The 19117-nt window shown below is 42.2% G+C and overlaps 1 protein-coding gene across 1 annotated transcript in view; it reads right to left on the bottom strand.

Annotated features, from left to right (window-relative positions):
* Positions 1–19117, bottom strand: part of MYH15 (myosin heavy chain 15) — a 154194-nt gene that overhangs the window by 36570 nt on the left and 98507 nt on the right. The window contains exons 31-33 of the mRNA XM_072812239.1: positions 18643–18992; positions 16320–16444; positions 12922–13037 (exon numbers count right to left, since the gene is read on the bottom strand). Coding sequence (XP_072668340.1) covers positions 12922–13037; positions 16320–16444; positions 18643–18992 — 591 coding nt within the window. The remainder of the gene's footprint in view (positions 1–12921; positions 13038–16319; positions 16445–18642; positions 18993–19117) is intronic.

Below are 19117 nucleotides of genomic sequence, written 5' to 3'. Positions count from 1 at the left end.
ACTAGACATGTCACTGGAAGCAAGGGAAGCAAAAGCAAACATGAACTATTGGGACTTCAAGATAAAATGCTTCTGCACAGCGAAGGCAACAATCAACCAAACTAAAATGCAGCCTACTGAATGGGAGAAGACATTTGCAAATGATATATCTGATAAAGGGTTAACGTCTAGAATCTATAAAGAACTTACCAAACTCAACCCCCCCCCAAAAAAAAAACAAACAAACAAAAAACAAATAACTCAGTTAAGAAATGTGCAGAAGACATGAATAGATGCTTTTCCAAAGAAGACATCCAGATGGCTAACCGACACATGAGAAGATGCTCAACATCACTCATTGTCAGGGAAATACAAATCAAAGCCACAATGAGATACCACCTGTGTGGAGGTTCCTCAAAGAGTTAAAAGCAGAGCTACTCTATGATCCAGCAATTGCACAACTGGGTATTTACCCCAAAGACACCTGTGAGTGAAACACTAGGAACCTGCACCCCAATGTTTATAGCAGCAATGTCCACAGTAGCCAACTATGGAAGGAGCCTCGGTGTCCATCGAAAGATGATGGATAAAGAAGATGTGGTCTACGTATACAATGGAATATTCCTCAGCCATTAGAAAGGATGAATACCCACCATTTGCTTCAACATGGATGGACCTGGAGGGTATTATGCTGAGTGAAGTAAGTCAATCGGAGAAGGACAAACATTATATGGTCTCATTCATTTGGGGAATATAAAAAAATAATGAAAGGGATTATAGGGGAAAGGAGAGAAAATGAGTGGGAAAAATTAGAGAGGGTAACAGACCATGAGAGACTCCTAACTCTGTGAAATGAACAAGGGGAACTGGAAGGGGAGGCAGGTGGGAGAATGGGGTGATTAGGTGACAGGCACTGAGGAAGTCACTTGACAGAATGAGCACTGGGTGTTTTATGTTGGCAAATCGAACTTCAATTAAAAAATACATATATATTATATATATAATATTATATATATATTTATATAAGAGATACCACCTCACAACTGTCAGAATGGCTAAAACTAACAAAAAAGAAACAATAGGTTTGAGAAACAATAGGATGCAGAGAATGGGGAACCCCCCTTGTGCTGTTGGTGAGAATGCAAACTGCTGTAGCCACTCTGGAGAACAGTTTGGAGGTCCCTCAAAAAGTTAAAAATTAAACTACCCTATGATCCAGCAATTGCACTACTAGGTATTTACCCAAAGGCTACAAAAATACAAATTTAAAGGGGTACATGTACCCTGATGTTTATAATAGCATTATTAACAATAGCCAAACTATGGAGAGACCCCAAATGTCCACTGCACGATGAATAAAGAAGACACACACACACACACACACACACACACACACACACACACTGGAATATTACTCAGCCATCAAAAAATGAAATCTTGCCATTTGCAACTATGTGGATGGAGTTTCAGTGTATTACACTAAATGAAATAAGTCAGAGAAAGATAAATACCATATGATCTCACTCATATGTGGAATTAAAGAAAGACAACATATGAACATATAGGAAGAGAGAAGGAAAAGGAGAGAGGGAAGCCATAAAAGACTTTAAAAAAAAGATTTTATTTATTTATTTGAGAGAGAGAGAGTGAGTGAAAGAGAGAAAGCATGAGAGAGGGGAGGGTCAGAGGGAGAAGCAAATTCTCCACAGAGTGGGGAGCCTGATGTGGGACTCAGTCCTGGGACTCCAGGATCATGACCTGAGCCAAAGACAGACACTTAACTGACTGAGCCACCCAGGTGCCCCAAGCCAAAAGAGACTTTTAGTGATAAAGAACAAACTGAGGGTTGATGGAGGGGGGATGGGCTAGATGGGTGATAGGTATTAAAGAGGGCACTTGTGGGGTTTTTAAAAATTTTTTTTTAATTTAAATTCAATTTGCCAACATATAACACCTAGTGCTCATCTCATCATGTGCCTAAAAAGGGCACTTGTGATAAGCACTGGGTGTTATATGTAGGTGATGAATCACTGAATTCTACTCCAGAAGCCAATATTGTATGGTATGCTAACTAACTAAAATTTAAATTAAAAAAGAAAGAAAATGCTTAGGGTATCTGGGAAAACTTATTTACTAGTCTTCATAAGGACACTACTTTCAAGAACAGGAGACAGAGTTGACTTCCCTAACATATAGGAACAGACACAGAGAGCTAGAAAAAAAAATGAGGGAGCAGAGGAATATGTCCCAAATTAAAGAACAGGACAAAATCACAGCAAAAGAGCTAAATAAAACCAAGATAAATAATATGCTTGAAAGAAAATTTAAAGTAATGGTCATAAAGATATACACTGTACTTGCCAAAAGAGTGGATGACCTTGGTGAGACCCTCAACAAAGAGGTAGAAAACATAAAAAAGAACCAGGTATGAAGAACTCAATAACTGAAATTAAAAATATACCAGAGGGAATAAATAGTAGACTAGAGGAAGCAGAAGAACAAATCAGCAACCCGGAGGACAGGGTAATGGAAAGAAATCAACCTGAACAGGAGAGAGAAAAATAATAATAAAAACTGGAAATAGACCTAGGGAAATAAGTGACATCATTGAGCATAACATTCACATTATAGGGAGAGAAAGGGGGGCATAACATTTATCTGAAGAAATAATAGCTAAAAATTTCCTGAATCTGGGGAAAGAAAGAGAAATCCAGATCTAGGAGGCAAGAATAGTCTCCAAGCAAATCAATCCAAGGAGGTCTACACCAAAACACATAGTAATTAAAATGGCAAAAAGTAGTGATACAGAATTTTAAAAGCATAAAGAGAAAAGGAAACAGTTACATATAAGGGAAACCCCATAAGGCTATCAACTGCTCTTTTAGCAGAAACTTTGCAGGCCAAAAGAAAGTGGAATGATATATTAAAGTACTGAAAGAAAAAAACCTACAGCCAAGAATACTCAATCCAGCAAGGCTACCATTCAGAATAGGAGGGATAAAGAGTTTCCCAAACAAAAGTTACAGGAACTCATGACAATTAAACCAACCCTACAAGAAATGTCAGAGACTTTTCGAGTGGAAAGACTATAAGTAGGAATAAGAAAAGTAGGAAGCATAAAAGCAGTAAGATTAAGTATATTTATAAAAATCAGGGACTCACAAAATAAAAGGATGTGAAGTATGACACCATATACCTAAGAGGTGGAGGGGAGAGGAGTAAAGAATGGGTTCAAACTTAAAGGACTGTGAACTTAAAATAGATTGCTATATGCATGTTATATATAAACCTGATTATAACTCAAGTTAAAAACCAGTAACAGATATGCAAAAAATAAAGAGAAAGGAATCCAAGTATATTACTAAAAAAAGCCAGCAAACCATGAGAGAAAAAGAGCAAGAGAAGAAAGGAAAAGAACTACAAAAACACCATATAACAAGTAACAAAGGGTGCCTGGGTGGCTCAGTAGGGTAAACATCTGTCTTCAGCTCCAGTCATGATCCCAGGGTCCTGGGATCAAGTTCCCTATCGGGCTCCCTGTTCAGCAGAGAGTCTCCTTCTCCCTCTCCCTCTCCCCCCTGCTCATGCTTGCTCTTTCAAAATAAATAAATAAAATCTTAAAAAAAAAAGTAACAGAACCTTGATTAGTACATACCTATCAATAATTACTCTGAATGTAAATGGACTAAAAACTCCAATGAAAAGACGCAAGATGGCAGAATGAAAAAGCAAGACCCATCTGTATGCTGCCGGCAAGAGATTCATTTCAGACCTAAAGACACCGGCAGATTGAAAGTGAAGGGATGGATGTGGCCATGTGGCTCATCTTTGCTGTCATCTCCTTCCCACCACTTGTCTGGCTGTACTGCCAGCCTGACAGTGCCACCTAACCATAATGCAGCCTTAAAAAGTAGAAAGGTATCTCAAGCCCTGCTGCAACAGCTGCTTCTCCCACCTTGCCTCACTGTGGGACCGATCTAGGCCAACATCTACTGTAGGGCCAAGATACATATGTGCATGCTCAGCAAGAAGAGGTACTATACAGCCACAAACGTGCCTGCAGGACTAAAGAAAGAGGGCTGGGTGCCTCAGCAGGGGCTGTGCAAATGCAGGAACAGCTGGAGGACAGCAGCCTAATGTAGGCAGGAAGGGCAGCTACCGATATTCCAGGGTCTGGCTGGGGTTAACTGAACTGGAAGCACTGGCTAATGGAGATCCATGCCCTGTCAGGTGCCTGCCAGGCACCAGCTCATGCTCCCTGTTCTTTCTGTCCTGCGGGGGCCAGGGAGGCGGGGGTGCCAGGCTAGGTATGCAGCAGCATGTGCCGAGGCAAGGTGGCCTATGTGTGCAAGAGCACTTCACCATCATGCCCCTGTGGATGGGTGGGTTGCTGCTCTGCTGGTTTCCCTCTGTCTTCAGGTACAGCCTTCAGGGCATCTGCCCTAAGGCATGCCAGGTGCCAATCTGTCTTCAAGTTCTTTTTCTGGATTGGCTACTACAACAGCTTGCTCAACCCAGTCATCTATACTATCTTTAACGGGGACTCTGGTGTTCCTTCAAGCACATCCTCTTCTGTTGGAGGAGAAGGGACTTCAGGCAATGAGCTGCATTCCCCACCTGGCAGAGACCCTGGGCAGCTACCCACCAAGAAGTAGGAAGGCTAATCCTCCAGGAGAAAGTGGAGGCAGCTTCCCCAGAGACCCAGGGATGGATTGGCCTCTAGGGCACAGTGGATGGGCAGGAGGTGGGCTAAGAGACTGCAGGCACCTGGGGAGGGGAGACAGAGGGACAATCTTCTGCCTTTTTATCTCAGCAGAGGGCTTCTTCAAGGGCACCAGGCCTGGATCTGGTTCTGGGAGTCCTGCAGAGGTGTAGCTGTGAAGTCAGGGTCTTAAACAGCAGAGGCAAATGCAGCCTCCTACTCGAGTGAGAAAGGAGCCCTAAAGGAGGGCACTGACAATTTTTGGTTCCTGAAAGTATTTAAACATTTGCCAAAAATGGTAGCCAACACAACCAAACTATTTTCTAAGTAAACCTTTATAATAAAAAAAAAGTGAAAAGATGGAATAGCATTTACCATGCAAATGGAAGTCAGAGTAGCATTGGACAAAATAGACTTTAAAACAAAGACTGTAACAAGAGACAAAGAAGGACACTGTATAACCATAAAGGGAATAATCCAACAAGAAGATATAACAGTTGTAAACATTTAGGCACCCAACATGGGAGTACCCAAGCACAAAAAGCAGGTAATAACAAACATGAAGGAAGGAAGTGATAGTAATACGATAATAGTAGGGAACTTTAACATCCCACTTAAATCAATGGATATATCATCAAAACAGAAAGTCAAGGAAACAGTGGCTTTGAATGACACACTAGACCAGATGGACTGAAGAGATATATTCAGAATATTCCATCCTAAAACAGCAAAATATATATTCTTTTCAAGCGTACATGGATTTTTTTCCAGAATAGATCACATACTAGGCCACAAAACAAATTTTAATGAATTCAAAAGATTGAAGTCCTATCATGCATCTTGTCTACCACAATGTTTCAAAACTAGAAATCAATCAGAAGAAAAACTCTGGAAAGAACACATTGAGGTTAAATAACATACTACTAAGTAATGAATGGATCAACCAAGAAATCAAAGAAGAGTTAAAAAAAAATACATGAAGACAAATGAAAATGAAAACAAAAACATCCCAAAATCTTTGGGATACAGCAAAAGCTGTTCTAATAATATAGGCCTGCCTCAAAAAGCAAGAAAAATCTCAAAACTATCTACCCCTATATCTAAAGAATCTAGAAAAAGACTAAAACGTCAAAGGAAGGAAATAATAAAGATTAGAGCAGAAATAAACAAAATGGAAACTAATACACAATAGAATAGATCAATGAAACCAGGAGCTAGTTACTTGAAAAAATCAACAAAATACATAAACCTTTAGTCAGGCTATCAAAAGAAAGAGAGAGAGAGAGGGAGAGAGAGAAAGAGTCAAAGTCAGAAATGAAAGAGAAATAACAACTGACACCAGAGAAATACAAAGGGCTGTAAGAGAATATTATGAAAAGTTACATGCCAACAAACTAGACAAGCTAGAAGAAATGGATAAATTCCTAGAAATGTAACCTCCTAAAACTGAATCATGAAGAAATAGAAAATTTTAACAGATCAATTATCAGCAATGAAATTGAATCAGTAATCAAAAAAACTCCCAACAAACAAAAGTCCAGGTTGGCTTCACAGGTGAATTCCATCAAAAATTTAAAGAAGAGTTAATGTCTAATCTTCTCAAACTATTCCAAAAAATAGAAGAGGAAGGAGAACTTCCAAATTCATTCTATGAGGCCAGCAGTATCTTGATACTAAAAGCAGATAAAAACACTATAAAACAGAACTGTAGGCCAGTATCTCTGATGAATATAGATGCAAATATCCTCAACAAAATATTAGCAAACTGAATCTGACTATACAATACCTTAAAAAAAAAATCATTCTCTGTGATCAAGTGGGATTTATTCCTGGGATGCAAGGGTGGTTCAATACTTGCAAATTAATCAATGTGATACATCACATCAACATCAAAATAAAGGATAAAAACCATAGGTCATTTCAATTGATAGAGAAAAAGCACTTGAAAAGTACAACATCCATTCATGAAAAACAACTCTCAACAAAGTAGGTTTACTGGGAACATACTTGAGCATAATAAAGACTATATCTGGGGATCCCTGGGTGGCACAGCGGTTTGGCGCCTGCCTTTGGCCCAGGGCGCAATCCTGGAGACCCGGGATTGAATCCCACGTCGGGCTCCCGGTACATGGAGCCTGCTTCTCCCTCTGCCTGTGTCTCTACCTCTCTCTCTCTCTCTCTCTCTCTCTCTCTGTGACTATCATAAATAAATAAAAATTTTTTAAAAAAATAAAGACTATATCTGAAAAACCCACAGCTAACATTATACTCAATGGTGAAAAACTGAGATCTTTCCCCCTAAGATCAGGAATAAGACAAAGATGTCTATTCTTACCACTTTTATTCAACACAGTACTAGAGGAGGGGGTCCTAACTGAAGCAATCAGACAACAAAAAGAAATGAAAGACATCCGTATTGGTAAGGAAGAAGGAAAACTTTCCCTATCTGCAATGACATGATACTACTTGTAGAAAACCCTAAAGATGCCACCAAAAAACCCCACTACAACTGATAAATTGATTCAGGAAAGTCATAGGATACAAAATCAATTATACAGAAATCCATTGCATTTACATACACTAATAATGAATTAATAGAAAAATCAAGAAAAAAAACCATTTACAATTGCACTAAAGTAATAAAATACCTAGGAATAAACTTACCCAATGAGGTGAAAGACCTATATTCTGAAAACTATAAAGCACTGATGAAATAAATTGAAGATGGCATGACCAAATGGAAAGATATTCCATGTTTATGTATTGGAAGAACAAATATTGTTAAAATGTCCATACTACCCAAAGTAATCGACAGATTTAATTCAATTCCTATCAAAATGCCAGCAGCATTTTTCACAGAACTAGAATAATCCTAAAATTTGTACAAAACCATAAAAGACCCTGAATAGCCAAAGCAATCTTATAAAAGAACAAAACTGGGCATATTGCAATTCCAAATTTCCAGATATACTACAAAGGTGTAGTAATCAAAACAGTATGATACTGGCACAAAAGCAGAAACATAGATCAGCAAAATAGAATAGAGAGCCCCGAAATAAACCCATGTTTATATGGTCAGTTAATATATGACAAAGAAGGCAAGAATAGGCAATGGGAAAAAGACAGTCTCTTCAACAAATGGTGTTGAGAAAACTGGACAGCAACATGCAAAAGAGTGAAACTGGACCACTTTCTTAAACCATATACAAAAATAAACTCCAAATGGATTAAAGTCCTAAATGTAACACTTGAAACCATAAAATTCCTAGAAGAGAGCATAGGTAGTAATTTCTCTTACTTGGCTTTAGCAACTTTTAGAAAAGTTTCTACCTATGTCTCTTCAGGCAAGGGAAATAAAAGCAAAAATAAACTATTGGGACTACCTGAAAATAAAAAGGTTTTGCACAGCAAAAGAAACCATTGACAAAACTAAAAGACACCTACTAAAGGGACATTTGTGAGTGACATAGCAATAAAGGGTTAGTATCCAAAATATCTAAAAAACTTACACAACTCAACACCAAACCCCCCCAAATAACCCAATTAAATAATGGGCAAAAGACTCGAATAGACATTTCTCGAGAGAAGACATGTACAGATGGCCAACAGACACACAAACAGATGCTCAACATCACTCATCATCAGGGAAGTGCAAATCAAAACCACAATGAGATATCATCTCACAACTGTCAGAATGGCTAAAATCAAAAACACAAGAAATAATAAATGTTGGTGAGAATGTAGAGAAAATGTACATTGTTGGTGGGAATGCAAACTGGTATAGCCACTATGGATGACAGTCTGGAGGTTCCTCCAAAAATTAAAAATGTAATTACCATATGATCCAGCAATTCCACTACTGGTCATTTACCCAAAGAAAACAAAACCCCTAATTTGAAAAGATATATGTACCCCTATGCTTATTGAAGCACATTTAAGCCAAATTATGGAAGCAGCCCAAGTGTCCATCAACAGATAAATGGATACAGAAGATGTGGTGTGTGTGTAATATTACTCAACCATAAAAGAATAGATTCTTGAATCAATCTAGAGGGTGTAATGGATGTATCTAGGTGGTATAATGCTAAGTGAAATAAGTCAGGCAGAGAGAGATAATACCATATAATTTCACTCATACGTGGAATTTAAGAAGCAACACAAATGAAGAAAAAAAGAAACAAACCAAAAAACAAACTCATAACTACAGAAAACAAACTGACGGTTACCAGACTGGAGATGGGTGAAATAGGTGGATTAAGCACTGACAATTGCACTAAAGTAATAAAATACCTAGGAATAAACTTACCCAATGAGGTGAAAGACCTATATTCTGAAAACTATAGGATGAGCACTGACTAATGTACAGAATTGTTGAATCGTTATATTGCACACTTGAAACTAAGATGACACTGTATGTTACATTTTTAAAAATTTAGAATTAAAAAAACCCTTAAAACGTGGGAAAAAAACCCTTAGAATTAAAAGAAACCTTTAAAGCCTTAGTGGTTTTATTTTTTTTTTTCCTTAATGTTTTTAAATAGATAATTCAACAGGTCAGTTTTTTCTTTTGCAATATTGTTCATCTATATCAGAGAAATATAAGATTTTCCTTAATTCTAATATATATGATTTAGCTTTAAAGTGATTAACAAAGCATCTTCCTAACTAAATACCATGTCTGAGTTTGAGGTCCTATTTCTTAAAGACGTGCTAAAATATTTTATTTGAAATGAGAAAAGACTTAAACATATTCTAGCAGAAACTCAGACAACCAATGAAATCAAGTTTGATGGTGCTTATAGATTAAGAGCATGTGTGAAGGCTGGCATCAGAGTTTTGAGGAACAGACCAAGGGAAAGGAAAACATGATGCAACATCACGAGACCCTCAAGGCTATGGCCAGGGGTGGGCAAACTAGGAGCTATGAGCCAAATCCAGCCATGCCCGTTGGATCTCCTACTGTCTATGGCTGCATTCAAACTACGGCTACAAAGTTGAGTAGAGATTGAGACCCTATGGCCTGCAAATCCAAAAATATTGACTATTGACGCCGCTCAGGGTATGCTACCCCAAACCGTGGCACCTTGGCATATCCAATATCTCAAGCTCAAGGAGTTTGAGAAAACAACAAAAGCAGGAAGATCGTTCTAAACCCTTCTGCCCTGAATGCAAGAGATAAACCCCACATGTGAGATACACCTTCCCCTTGTACTGAAGGAGGGGACACAGCCTTATCACCAAGAGGGGCTTTAGGGCTGAGAAGGCTGTATAAACAAACCTTAATTTTTCAGCATTTACTACCCCTAACCCAAATCCCTGTGCCTTGTCAATTCTTCACAAACTCATTGTTTCTTGTCTAAAAGGTTTAAAATCTTCCTGCTCTGGTCATGTCCCTGGGTCTTCACTCCCTTGTGAAGTGAAGGCCTCCCATGTACATGTAAAAATTCAATAATGTGTCTACACTTTTCTCCTGTTACCCTGTCTTAAGTCAGTTTAATCCTCAGAATCAGCCAGAGACCCAAAGAGGGCAAGGAGAATTGTTCTCTCCCCTGCGTGATCTAATCCTACCCAGATTTGTTCAGCCTTCCATAGGTGATCAAACCAAAGCAAGCTGGCGCATTTTGACAGAGTAAGGAATTCCAGGGTTTCATTCCTGAAAGCGTCCCAGCGTCCCTCTGGGTGTGTCTGGGGAGAGCAGACCAGGCCAGGTGCACCCTGGCTCTGGGCCGTGAGAAGTCACTCACACATTTCAGCATTTCCCTGCAAATCCGGAGCTGGAGGAGGGATACAGCCAGTGGCCTCTGAAAATTCAAGACACGCCTGACCCACTTGTTTTCAACCCAGTTCTGAATCTTGAGGTTAGAACTTGACTTAGGTGACCGCAACGGCCACTAGCTGGCCTTCATGCCAGCTGCCAGCGTTCCTCTTTTCCTCCATCGAGGATGGAGAGGACCAAAGCCAGCCACCCAAACCTCTTCGCCTTCCATCAGTGACTGCATTATCACCTTATCGCCTCCCTACCTCTAGCTATGTTCATTAGAACCCTCTAGAAAAAAAAAAAATTCTTTTTAAAGAAAGCTCTACCAATCCATAAAAGTTTAGGAAGCCCCGACGAGAATAGCAGGCACAGTGTCTGGCCAACGTGAAGTGCTCAAATATGTGTTTAACAAGTGAAACAGATGACACATATACCAGCTGCTCATACTTTTCCCCACCAGCAGGCCTCCAGCTCACTCCGGATTAGTCCTCACCCGGTGGCAGAGCAAGCTCGGCAGCAGAGGGGGAGGTGAGCCAAACCTCCTCAGGGCTCTGTCTCTGCGTCTCCCCTGCTTCTCTGGTCCCTGCCACCTCCTGGGTCCCGCCCCACAGGCCTCCCTCAACCTCCATGGACTCTCCCAAGGTTTATGCAGATGTAGGACCCAGCACCTCATCCTGTGCATTCTAGAACCCTACCTGGCTCATCCTCGATTGCTCAGAATGCTCTGCTTTGCTAGTACCCCCCCGCCCCCACCACCACCACCACCCCTGCCAATCTACTCAGTTTCCTCTGGACCCCAACCTCTCCCAGCCCTGAAGTCCAGATTGAACCCAGGCATCTCGACACAGCCTGTGCCTGCACAGAGCATTGGCACAGCAACGTCTGCGAGGGCATTTGTGATATCTTGTAAGATGGGCTCGGCTCTCCTTTCCGGATGTACCTATTATAGTTATTATGAATCATTAACTAAAACTCCTGACGAGCTGGCCCCACCCGCCAGCCCGCCCCCTTCCTTTCTCAGGCCCTCCAGGGCTCCAGGCTAGTGCTCACTTCTTTCTTCTTCCAGCCCCGGCTGTTTGGATCTCCGGCTTCCTCTGCACTAAGATTATTATAATTGCTGAACTGCTGTAAGACATTCAGATGTACCTGACAAGATGCAGACTCTCTGAGGATTCATTTTTCCTTAGCTGGGTTTATTAATAGGTGCAGGTTTGACGTTACCTGAAATGAGCTTTTTTTTTTTTTTTTTTTTTAACTGCACAAAGAAACGTTCGTTTTTGTTCCTCGCGGAAGGAAGTAGGGCAAATATCAAGGCCCAATGTTTTGCCCTTCATCAAAAAAAATTCTTTTAGACACTGACTCAGAGCCTCTTAAGTAGACCAGAATTCATCCCCACAGTCAGGCCTAGAGAGGAAAAGTGCTAGTGAGGGAGAGCAAGGATAACTCAAAGCACGCAGAAGGGCCAAATTTGGCTTGATGTCCTCATTAAAAAAAAAAATGACCCCCATGGGAGTTTTGTCTGAATTTGGGCGGTAGGAGAGAAGCCAGTTCTGGTGAATACATTAGCAATTTTTTAAAAAATTGTTTAGCAAACATGTTGAAAGCAACATGCCAGTCAAAGCTCAGACTCAAATGATTTTCCTCGCCGACATATGGCATTGACTTAATGGGACAAATGAGATAAATAATATAATCATAGTGGATTCCATGTGTTTATAATTGTGCCTTTGATCTATACAGTGTGAAGTGCTTTGCCAACATCAGCTCACTGATCTTCCCCGCCACCTTCTGTGACATGTATGGGGCTGCTTTTATCCCCCTCGCTTCACTGAGACGCTAAGAAGTAGAATGTCTAAAGTCATCAGCTTGTAATGATGAAGCTAAGAAAAGATCCTGCCACCCGTGAGTCCTGCCTAATTCAGTTTCCTGGCTATTAAGACTCGGCCTCTTCACCAGGGATTCAATAAGCAGCTTAGCTCCTGGCTTCTGCTTCTCTCCAAACAAATGGCTGCAGGTACAGGCAGGGGGTATGTGAAAACTTCACTCTGATCTGACATTAATTTTAATGCACCGCATCACATTTTTTGGTTCCTTTCCTCCACCGTTCAGCATTATCAGTCAGCTTCTTCAATGCCCAAGAAAGAGACTGGGGTAGTGCCCCCCCACCTGTGTGCATATAATTATGCTTTTTTTTTTTCTTTTCTTTTCTTTTTGTTTTTTGGTATGTTCTCTGGAGTCTCTATGAAAACAGAAGCTGCTCAAATATAGGAAAATCATAAAAAGCAGACAGTAATTGCATAGAGGTGTGCCTTTATATTAATAGTGGTGAGCTCACTAGAAAGAGGCTGCTGTAGGGTTGGACTGGCTAAGTTTCTTTGGTGACGTTCCAACAGAGGCCATAAAGGCAGCCAAACACAGCATGTTCTGTTCAGTCAAGGATTCTAAATATGCAAATGTTGCTCATCAGAATAAGCTCAGATACCTCAAATTTTCTATTTCTTCATTTTTCTCTGAAAGCTTTCTTTCAAGTTCTGCTTTAGCTTCCAAGAGTTCAAGCTGGAAGCGAAGAATCTTGCTTTCATTACGTTCCAGAGCTCCCTGAAATACATAAATTAAAAGTACTAAGTTAAGTCTACTTTTTGAATGCAAAAAAAAATTTTTTTTTTTTTAAGTGATGTATGTCACTACTGTAAGCTCTCTTTGGAGTTGCCGGAAGAGCTCCAAGTTCAAATCAGGTCCCTGAAGATTGGAACAGGATGAGAGACAAGTGACTGCTTTTGTTTGTCATGTCACTCACAGCTTTGACATTCCTAGGGCTCTCGCCTGTAGTTCAGGAACTAGAATTCTAACACATTTTTTTAAAATAGAGAATTTCAATCTTGTCTGTGACTATATTTAAACCTTTTAATTTATTACTCTTGACTTCGTTTAATGTAGTTCATCTTCAGGATGAATCAATAAAGGGATCAAAGGTAGGATAAGGAAGGTGGTAACTCCTCCTTGGGATCTTTAATTCTGGACATCATGGAGGAATAGAGAAAAAGTTGAAAGCATTCAGAGAGCAGGAAACAGGCTAGTGTCCAAATATTGTCAGAGGAAGAACAATAAAGGAATTTAGGATGTACTTGACACATAATACTCGGTGTGAGCCATCATCACCATAATTATTACTACTACTTCAGATAGCTTGCTTTGACAGCTAAGGAAGTCTCCTGCCCCTCTGAGTATTTAAATCTAGGCAAGGCAATTACTGCCAGGGATGTTCTAAAGGTGATTCAAGTTTAAAAGTATAGCTTTGATTAAATCTTTAAAGCCTGTTCCAAAGACACAATTTATATAGAAGTAGAAACAAACAGACGAAATATTTGGACGATGCTACGGAAGATGTTCCTAAAGGGCACAAGGTGTGACCACAATCTACTGGGCAGTTACCAATTGGCAGATCGTCCTGAGGGCAGGAATAATCCTTATAGCCTTTTCTGGGGGTGTGCTTACTTACCACGTACAACCAAAAGTGAAAAAGTAAAAACTGCGTAGCAATTTCAAGATAAAAATAGGAAAGACGTTAGGAATTTTAATATGTCTTAAGGCCTTGCTGCTGTTCCCTCAACACTACCTTCAATATAAAAGAAAATAAATCAAAAAAACCCAAACAAAGCCCAATGCTTGGAGAGCAATTTCCTGCAAGGAAACGGTGCCCTTCCTTCAGGGGAAACTGTCACCTCTCACCCTCTGGAATCCACAGAGAAAGTGAATCTTTGGAGAAGGCGACCCGGGATAATTTGAGTTTTGTGGCTTCAAAAATAATGTGATAAAGTTTCTCATAAAGGCTCACCCAGGAAAACAAATAACCCAATTTTACAAATACATGTCCAAGTTGATGAAGTATTTATGGATGCAGCAAAGGACAAAACTTGGGAGATGTAAATAGAATATAATGCCATCTAGTGGTAGTCACTGGTAGCAGGGCCACCGCCTGCCTTTCACCTGCGATGGGCTAAGTCAAAACCCGAAATGTCTTTGTTATATGGGACCCCAATTGTGCCCGCCCCATCGGATCTCTCACTGGCTCGTCATAGTGCTTGGAATTTCTACCATAAATATTACTTCTTTAGGTTAGGGTGGTGGCTTTAGAAAGTCCCGAACCAGGATGGCCAGAGGACCCAAGGGAGCAGGTAAATGAAACAAAGCTCACCAACTTTACAAGGTTACCAGCCTTGCTAGGGGACACACCACCACGCTACCAACTGAAAGGGTTCTATATAAAACGTAGAAGACCTCAGAAAGGCAATTATGCATAAAAAGGTGAGACTTGACAACTCCATATGCAGGACACTATGGACACGGCTTCCGTCTGGCAGGTTTCTTACAGAAACATAGTGATAAGATGCACTTAACAGACATTGCTTGGCATGGAGCAGTCCTTTGAGGTCTAAATTTTCCATGATCATACCATCCAGAAAGATCTGTTTAAGATGGACTGCTTTGCCTTTTAAAAATCATTTTTGTGGCACGCCTGGGTGGCTTGGTTAAGTGTCCGCCTTTGGCTCAGGTCACAATCTCAGGGTCCTGGGATTGAACCCCACAGTGAGCTCCCTGCTCAGTGGGGAGTCTGCTTCTCCCAATTCCCCACTGCTTGTGCTCTCTCTTCTCAAATAAATAAATAAAATAAAATAAAAAAACATTTTCTCAGTTGGAGGGTGAGTGATGGGATCTGCATTTTAAGTACTAGGTGCTTAGTCTAAGGGAGAGTCAAGCAGATGAAATTCAGCCACAAGAAAAGAGGCTTTGCAGGGTGTGTTAACTGCTTAGTGAACGTGATGGATGACTCCTTTTAGCTCACTCTCTTTGGCAAAAAGTCTTCTCAGTGGCTCTTTCAATCACTAGCACACACCCAGGGATGAGGTCAGAGATTGTTCCTGAACTTTTAATCCATAACACTCAAAATGCTCCTGTCAAACAGTCTGTACAAAGATAAGCTTTTAGGACAAATGTTTGAAAGCATCACTTTGAATCTCATTTTTAAAACTAAACGGTTTGTGTTTTGTTTTGTATTGGATTTTTTGGGGGAAAAAAAGTGGTTTCACGGATTTTTTTTTTTTTTAAGATTTTATTTGAGAGAGAGTGTGCACACTGGAGATAGAGCAAGCACGAGTAGGGAGAGAGCAAGGAGGCTCTGAGCCCACAAGTGGGCTGCTGAGCTAGGAGCCTGATGTGGGGCTTGATCCCAGGACCCCAAGATCGTGACCTGAGCCAAAGGCAGATGCTTAACCAACTGAGTCACCCAGGCATCCCTCACTGCCTCTTTTTTAAAGAGAGGAGGTGGTAGAGGATATTTAACCATTCAGCACTCAGCAGATGTTTGTTGAACCGCTACTACACACCAGGCAACGTTCTAGGTGAGTGCCTCTCAACTGTTGGTGTGAATATGAACCACCAAAGGATCTTGTTAAAGTGCGGATTCTGGTTCAAGAGAGCTGGGGAAAAGGCTGAGTCTGAATTTCTAACAAGCTCCAGGGCGATACAGCTCCAAGCAGCTGATCCGTGGGCCACATTTTGAACAGTGAGAGTCTAGGCCCTGAGGATAATTTGATGACCAAGATAGACACGGTCCCTTTATTCATTGCGCTTGGTAGATTTGTCACCCTGATTGCTTATCCTGCCCTCTGAGCCTCCATTTCTTCATCTGTGAAATGGGGCAATAGTTGGTAGGGTGATGACATAATGCGTATCAACCATTGGGCATGGTCCCTGGCATCGAGTCAACACTTGAAGAAGCACCATTTGGTTGCTGCTCCTGCTGCTGCTATTATTACTAGAATGTAGACTTTCTGCTCTGTCACAAGGACAAAAACCTTCCCAGCTCCCTGGAGGTAATACCTCTGCTTCTTCCAGTGCCACTTGGACTTGAGTCTTCTCTTGTTCAATCTGTTTCTTGACCTTTTCCATTTCACTCAGGTTCCTCTTTCCTTCTCTTACCTGATTTGTCAGATTGGAAATCTCTTCTGGAGAAGGAAGAAAAGCAGGTTAGTGAAAGGAACCAGCCAGCCTCAGACCCATGATATGGGGTACAGCAGACTGTTCCCCTGAGACCGTGGTCATGCCATCCTTGGAAACGTGATGGCAAGGCCACCAATGGCACATAGGGGACCCTTGTCTGAATGCAAAAAAAGTCCCTCTTTCTTCAATATATCCTTTTGCCACCTGCCAGAAAGCTGTCCACCACAACTGGAGAGGACGGTGCTTCTCAGAGTCCTCTCTGAGGACTGCGCTGCACAACCTCTAAGACTTTACATGGTGGGCCTGCTTGTCGGAGCCCTGCCAGATTGCACCTGGTGGTGCCGAGGCATATACCTGGGCCCCCCGCCCCCACTTCTGGTGTAAGTGCTTAGCTGTTGACACCAGTGGCTGCTTTGTGTCAGCCACTCAACACCACTCACCATTGCCACGGGAACTTAAAGCAGAAGCGTGTCACTGCCTGCCAGAAGCTGATGTGTGAGCCCAGATCAACCCTAGAATCCAAAGGAGGTCAATGGAGGAGGAGGGTTTGTGGCTAGCCTCTCATGAACACAAGTCTGATGGAATAAGGCCACCAGAGTGACAAAACCTCCACCATTCAACACTGTTATCGTCAGTTCTGCTCCTTCCTGAAGGAAGCCTCTAGGAACTAAGAGGTGTGGGGTAGGGCCAAGTGGCTCTGGGCATTACCCACCGTCCAGAGGTGGGTGGAAGGAGCTCAAGAGCTTGCTGCTCCTCTGGTTCTGAGCTCCCTGGCTACGATGTGATACGACAAGAGTTTTGAAAAGTTACAAAACCAAACCCTCTAGATGACAATCTTTATGTAGTGAATCCTTCTCTTAGAAGCTCTCTCCAGAAGAAAACTTGGGGCAGTAGTTCCCCACTCAGGATCACTTGGAGAACTTTTGAAAAAGATTCCTGCCCAAGCCCCAACCTAGACCAAGTGTGATCTCCAGACCAGCAGCCCTGGCCTCAAGGGCAATCTGTTGGAAATGCAAATTCTCAGACTCCGCCCTAGACCCGAGGGACTCTGGGGATCTGGCCCAGCCAACCATTTGAACAAGCCCTCCAGGCAGTTTGGATGCAGCTGAAATTTTCTGACCACCGTTACAGCACCTTTCACCTGCCCAAGCTCACTGATCACGGGCTATGTGGGCCAACAGAGAAGCCAGGTTCATGTACGCCTCCATCAGTAACGAGCTTGCTCCTGGGGCATCTCAGGGCTTGAATGCACATCACTGATGGTGCTGGTGTAGGCTGGCAGCCTCCCTGAAGGGCTGTTTGGCAGTGTCTCAAAATTTAGAAATCTATTCCTTTAGCCCAGCAGTTCCTTTTTTGAGGAATCTACCCCTACTGAGGAATCTACAAATCTGAAACGTTATTATGTGTCCACAAATACATGCACAGAGTGTATAGTATAGGATTATTAATTGTGAAAAATCCTACCTAAACTACATAGAGTCTAGTTACATAAGTGTTGATCATCCCTATTACAAAACACTACGCAACTATCAACAATCACGTGTGAGGTCTCCACGTACAGACATGCAAGGAGAATCACGAGGCACGTGGAAGGTAGATGGCCGGTAGGTAAGTGTGTGTGGGCTGGAGACAAGCCGGCTGGGCTTAGATCTCCGATCTGCTTCCGATCAACTCTGAATTCGGACAACTTGGGAATCTTACACGACTTAATATAATCTGCATTTTACAGACAAAGACACTGACACATAAGACTGCTCTGAGAATTAAATAAGGAATGGTTATATATACGACAGAGCCTGGCGCGTCACGTAGGCTACAGAGATATTTGTTAAGTCAGAAAATATATTGATGGATGAAAAAAATAAAAGGTGTGGAATCCTGAGCCGTCTGAGTAATACATGCATGAACGTATGCATGGGAAATCTCGGGAAGGCTGTGGATGATCAAGAAAATTCTTAATAGTGGCCTTCTTGACACAGTGAACCTGCGGCTAAGGTAGGAAAGTGGTTTTATTTTTAGAACTTGATCAAAATAATAGCTGTGGTTTTAAAAAAAGAGTATTAAAAATGGAAAAGTTGAGACCCAAGTGGGGCCAGGACCATGCTGAGGTGCCTGCCGACAGCGGACAGCCTTGCCCTTGCAGCCGGGGCCTCCCCCTGCACCTCCTTGCTCCTGCTCTGGCTCCAAGCCCGGCTCCGAGTACCTTGGAGCTGCTTGTTCGCCGTCTGGAGGGTCTCCCGGCTCGCGCTGCTCTCCTCGTAGGCCTGCCTGAGCTCCAGGAGCTCGGCGCTGAGGGCCCGGGCCTCCCTCCGAGAGGCCTCCAGCATGGCCTGTGACTCCTCCTGCTGCTGCCTCCAGTCGTCGAGGCACCTGTCAAAGTGCTGCTGCTTCCGGCCCAGCACAGCTGCGGAGGAGCGGGCCTTCCCGAGGTCACACAGGGTGTCCCCCAGCTCCAGCTGCAGTCGGTGCCTGGCCCTCTCCAGGGAGGCGTTTCTGGCGTTTGCCACCCCCACGGCTTCAGCGGCCTCCTGCAACCTGCTTGCCAGCTTCTTCCTGAGAAGGGGAGACCCGAACAAATGGCAAGAGGCCGCAACCCTCAGAGAGCTCACCCAGCTTGTCTTGGATTAAGACAGGGGGACGAAACAGGGTGGCCCCCTGAGGTTGGCCTAATGGCACCA

This window comes from Canis lupus, chromosome 35 (genome assembly GCF_048164855.1).
Source record: "Canis lupus baileyi chromosome 35, mCanLup2.hap1, whole genome shotgun sequence".
Taxonomy (NCBI): Eukaryota; Metazoa; Chordata; class Mammalia; order Carnivora; family Canidae; genus Canis; species Canis lupus.
This window is presented reverse-complemented; position numbering and strand designations above follow the sequence as displayed.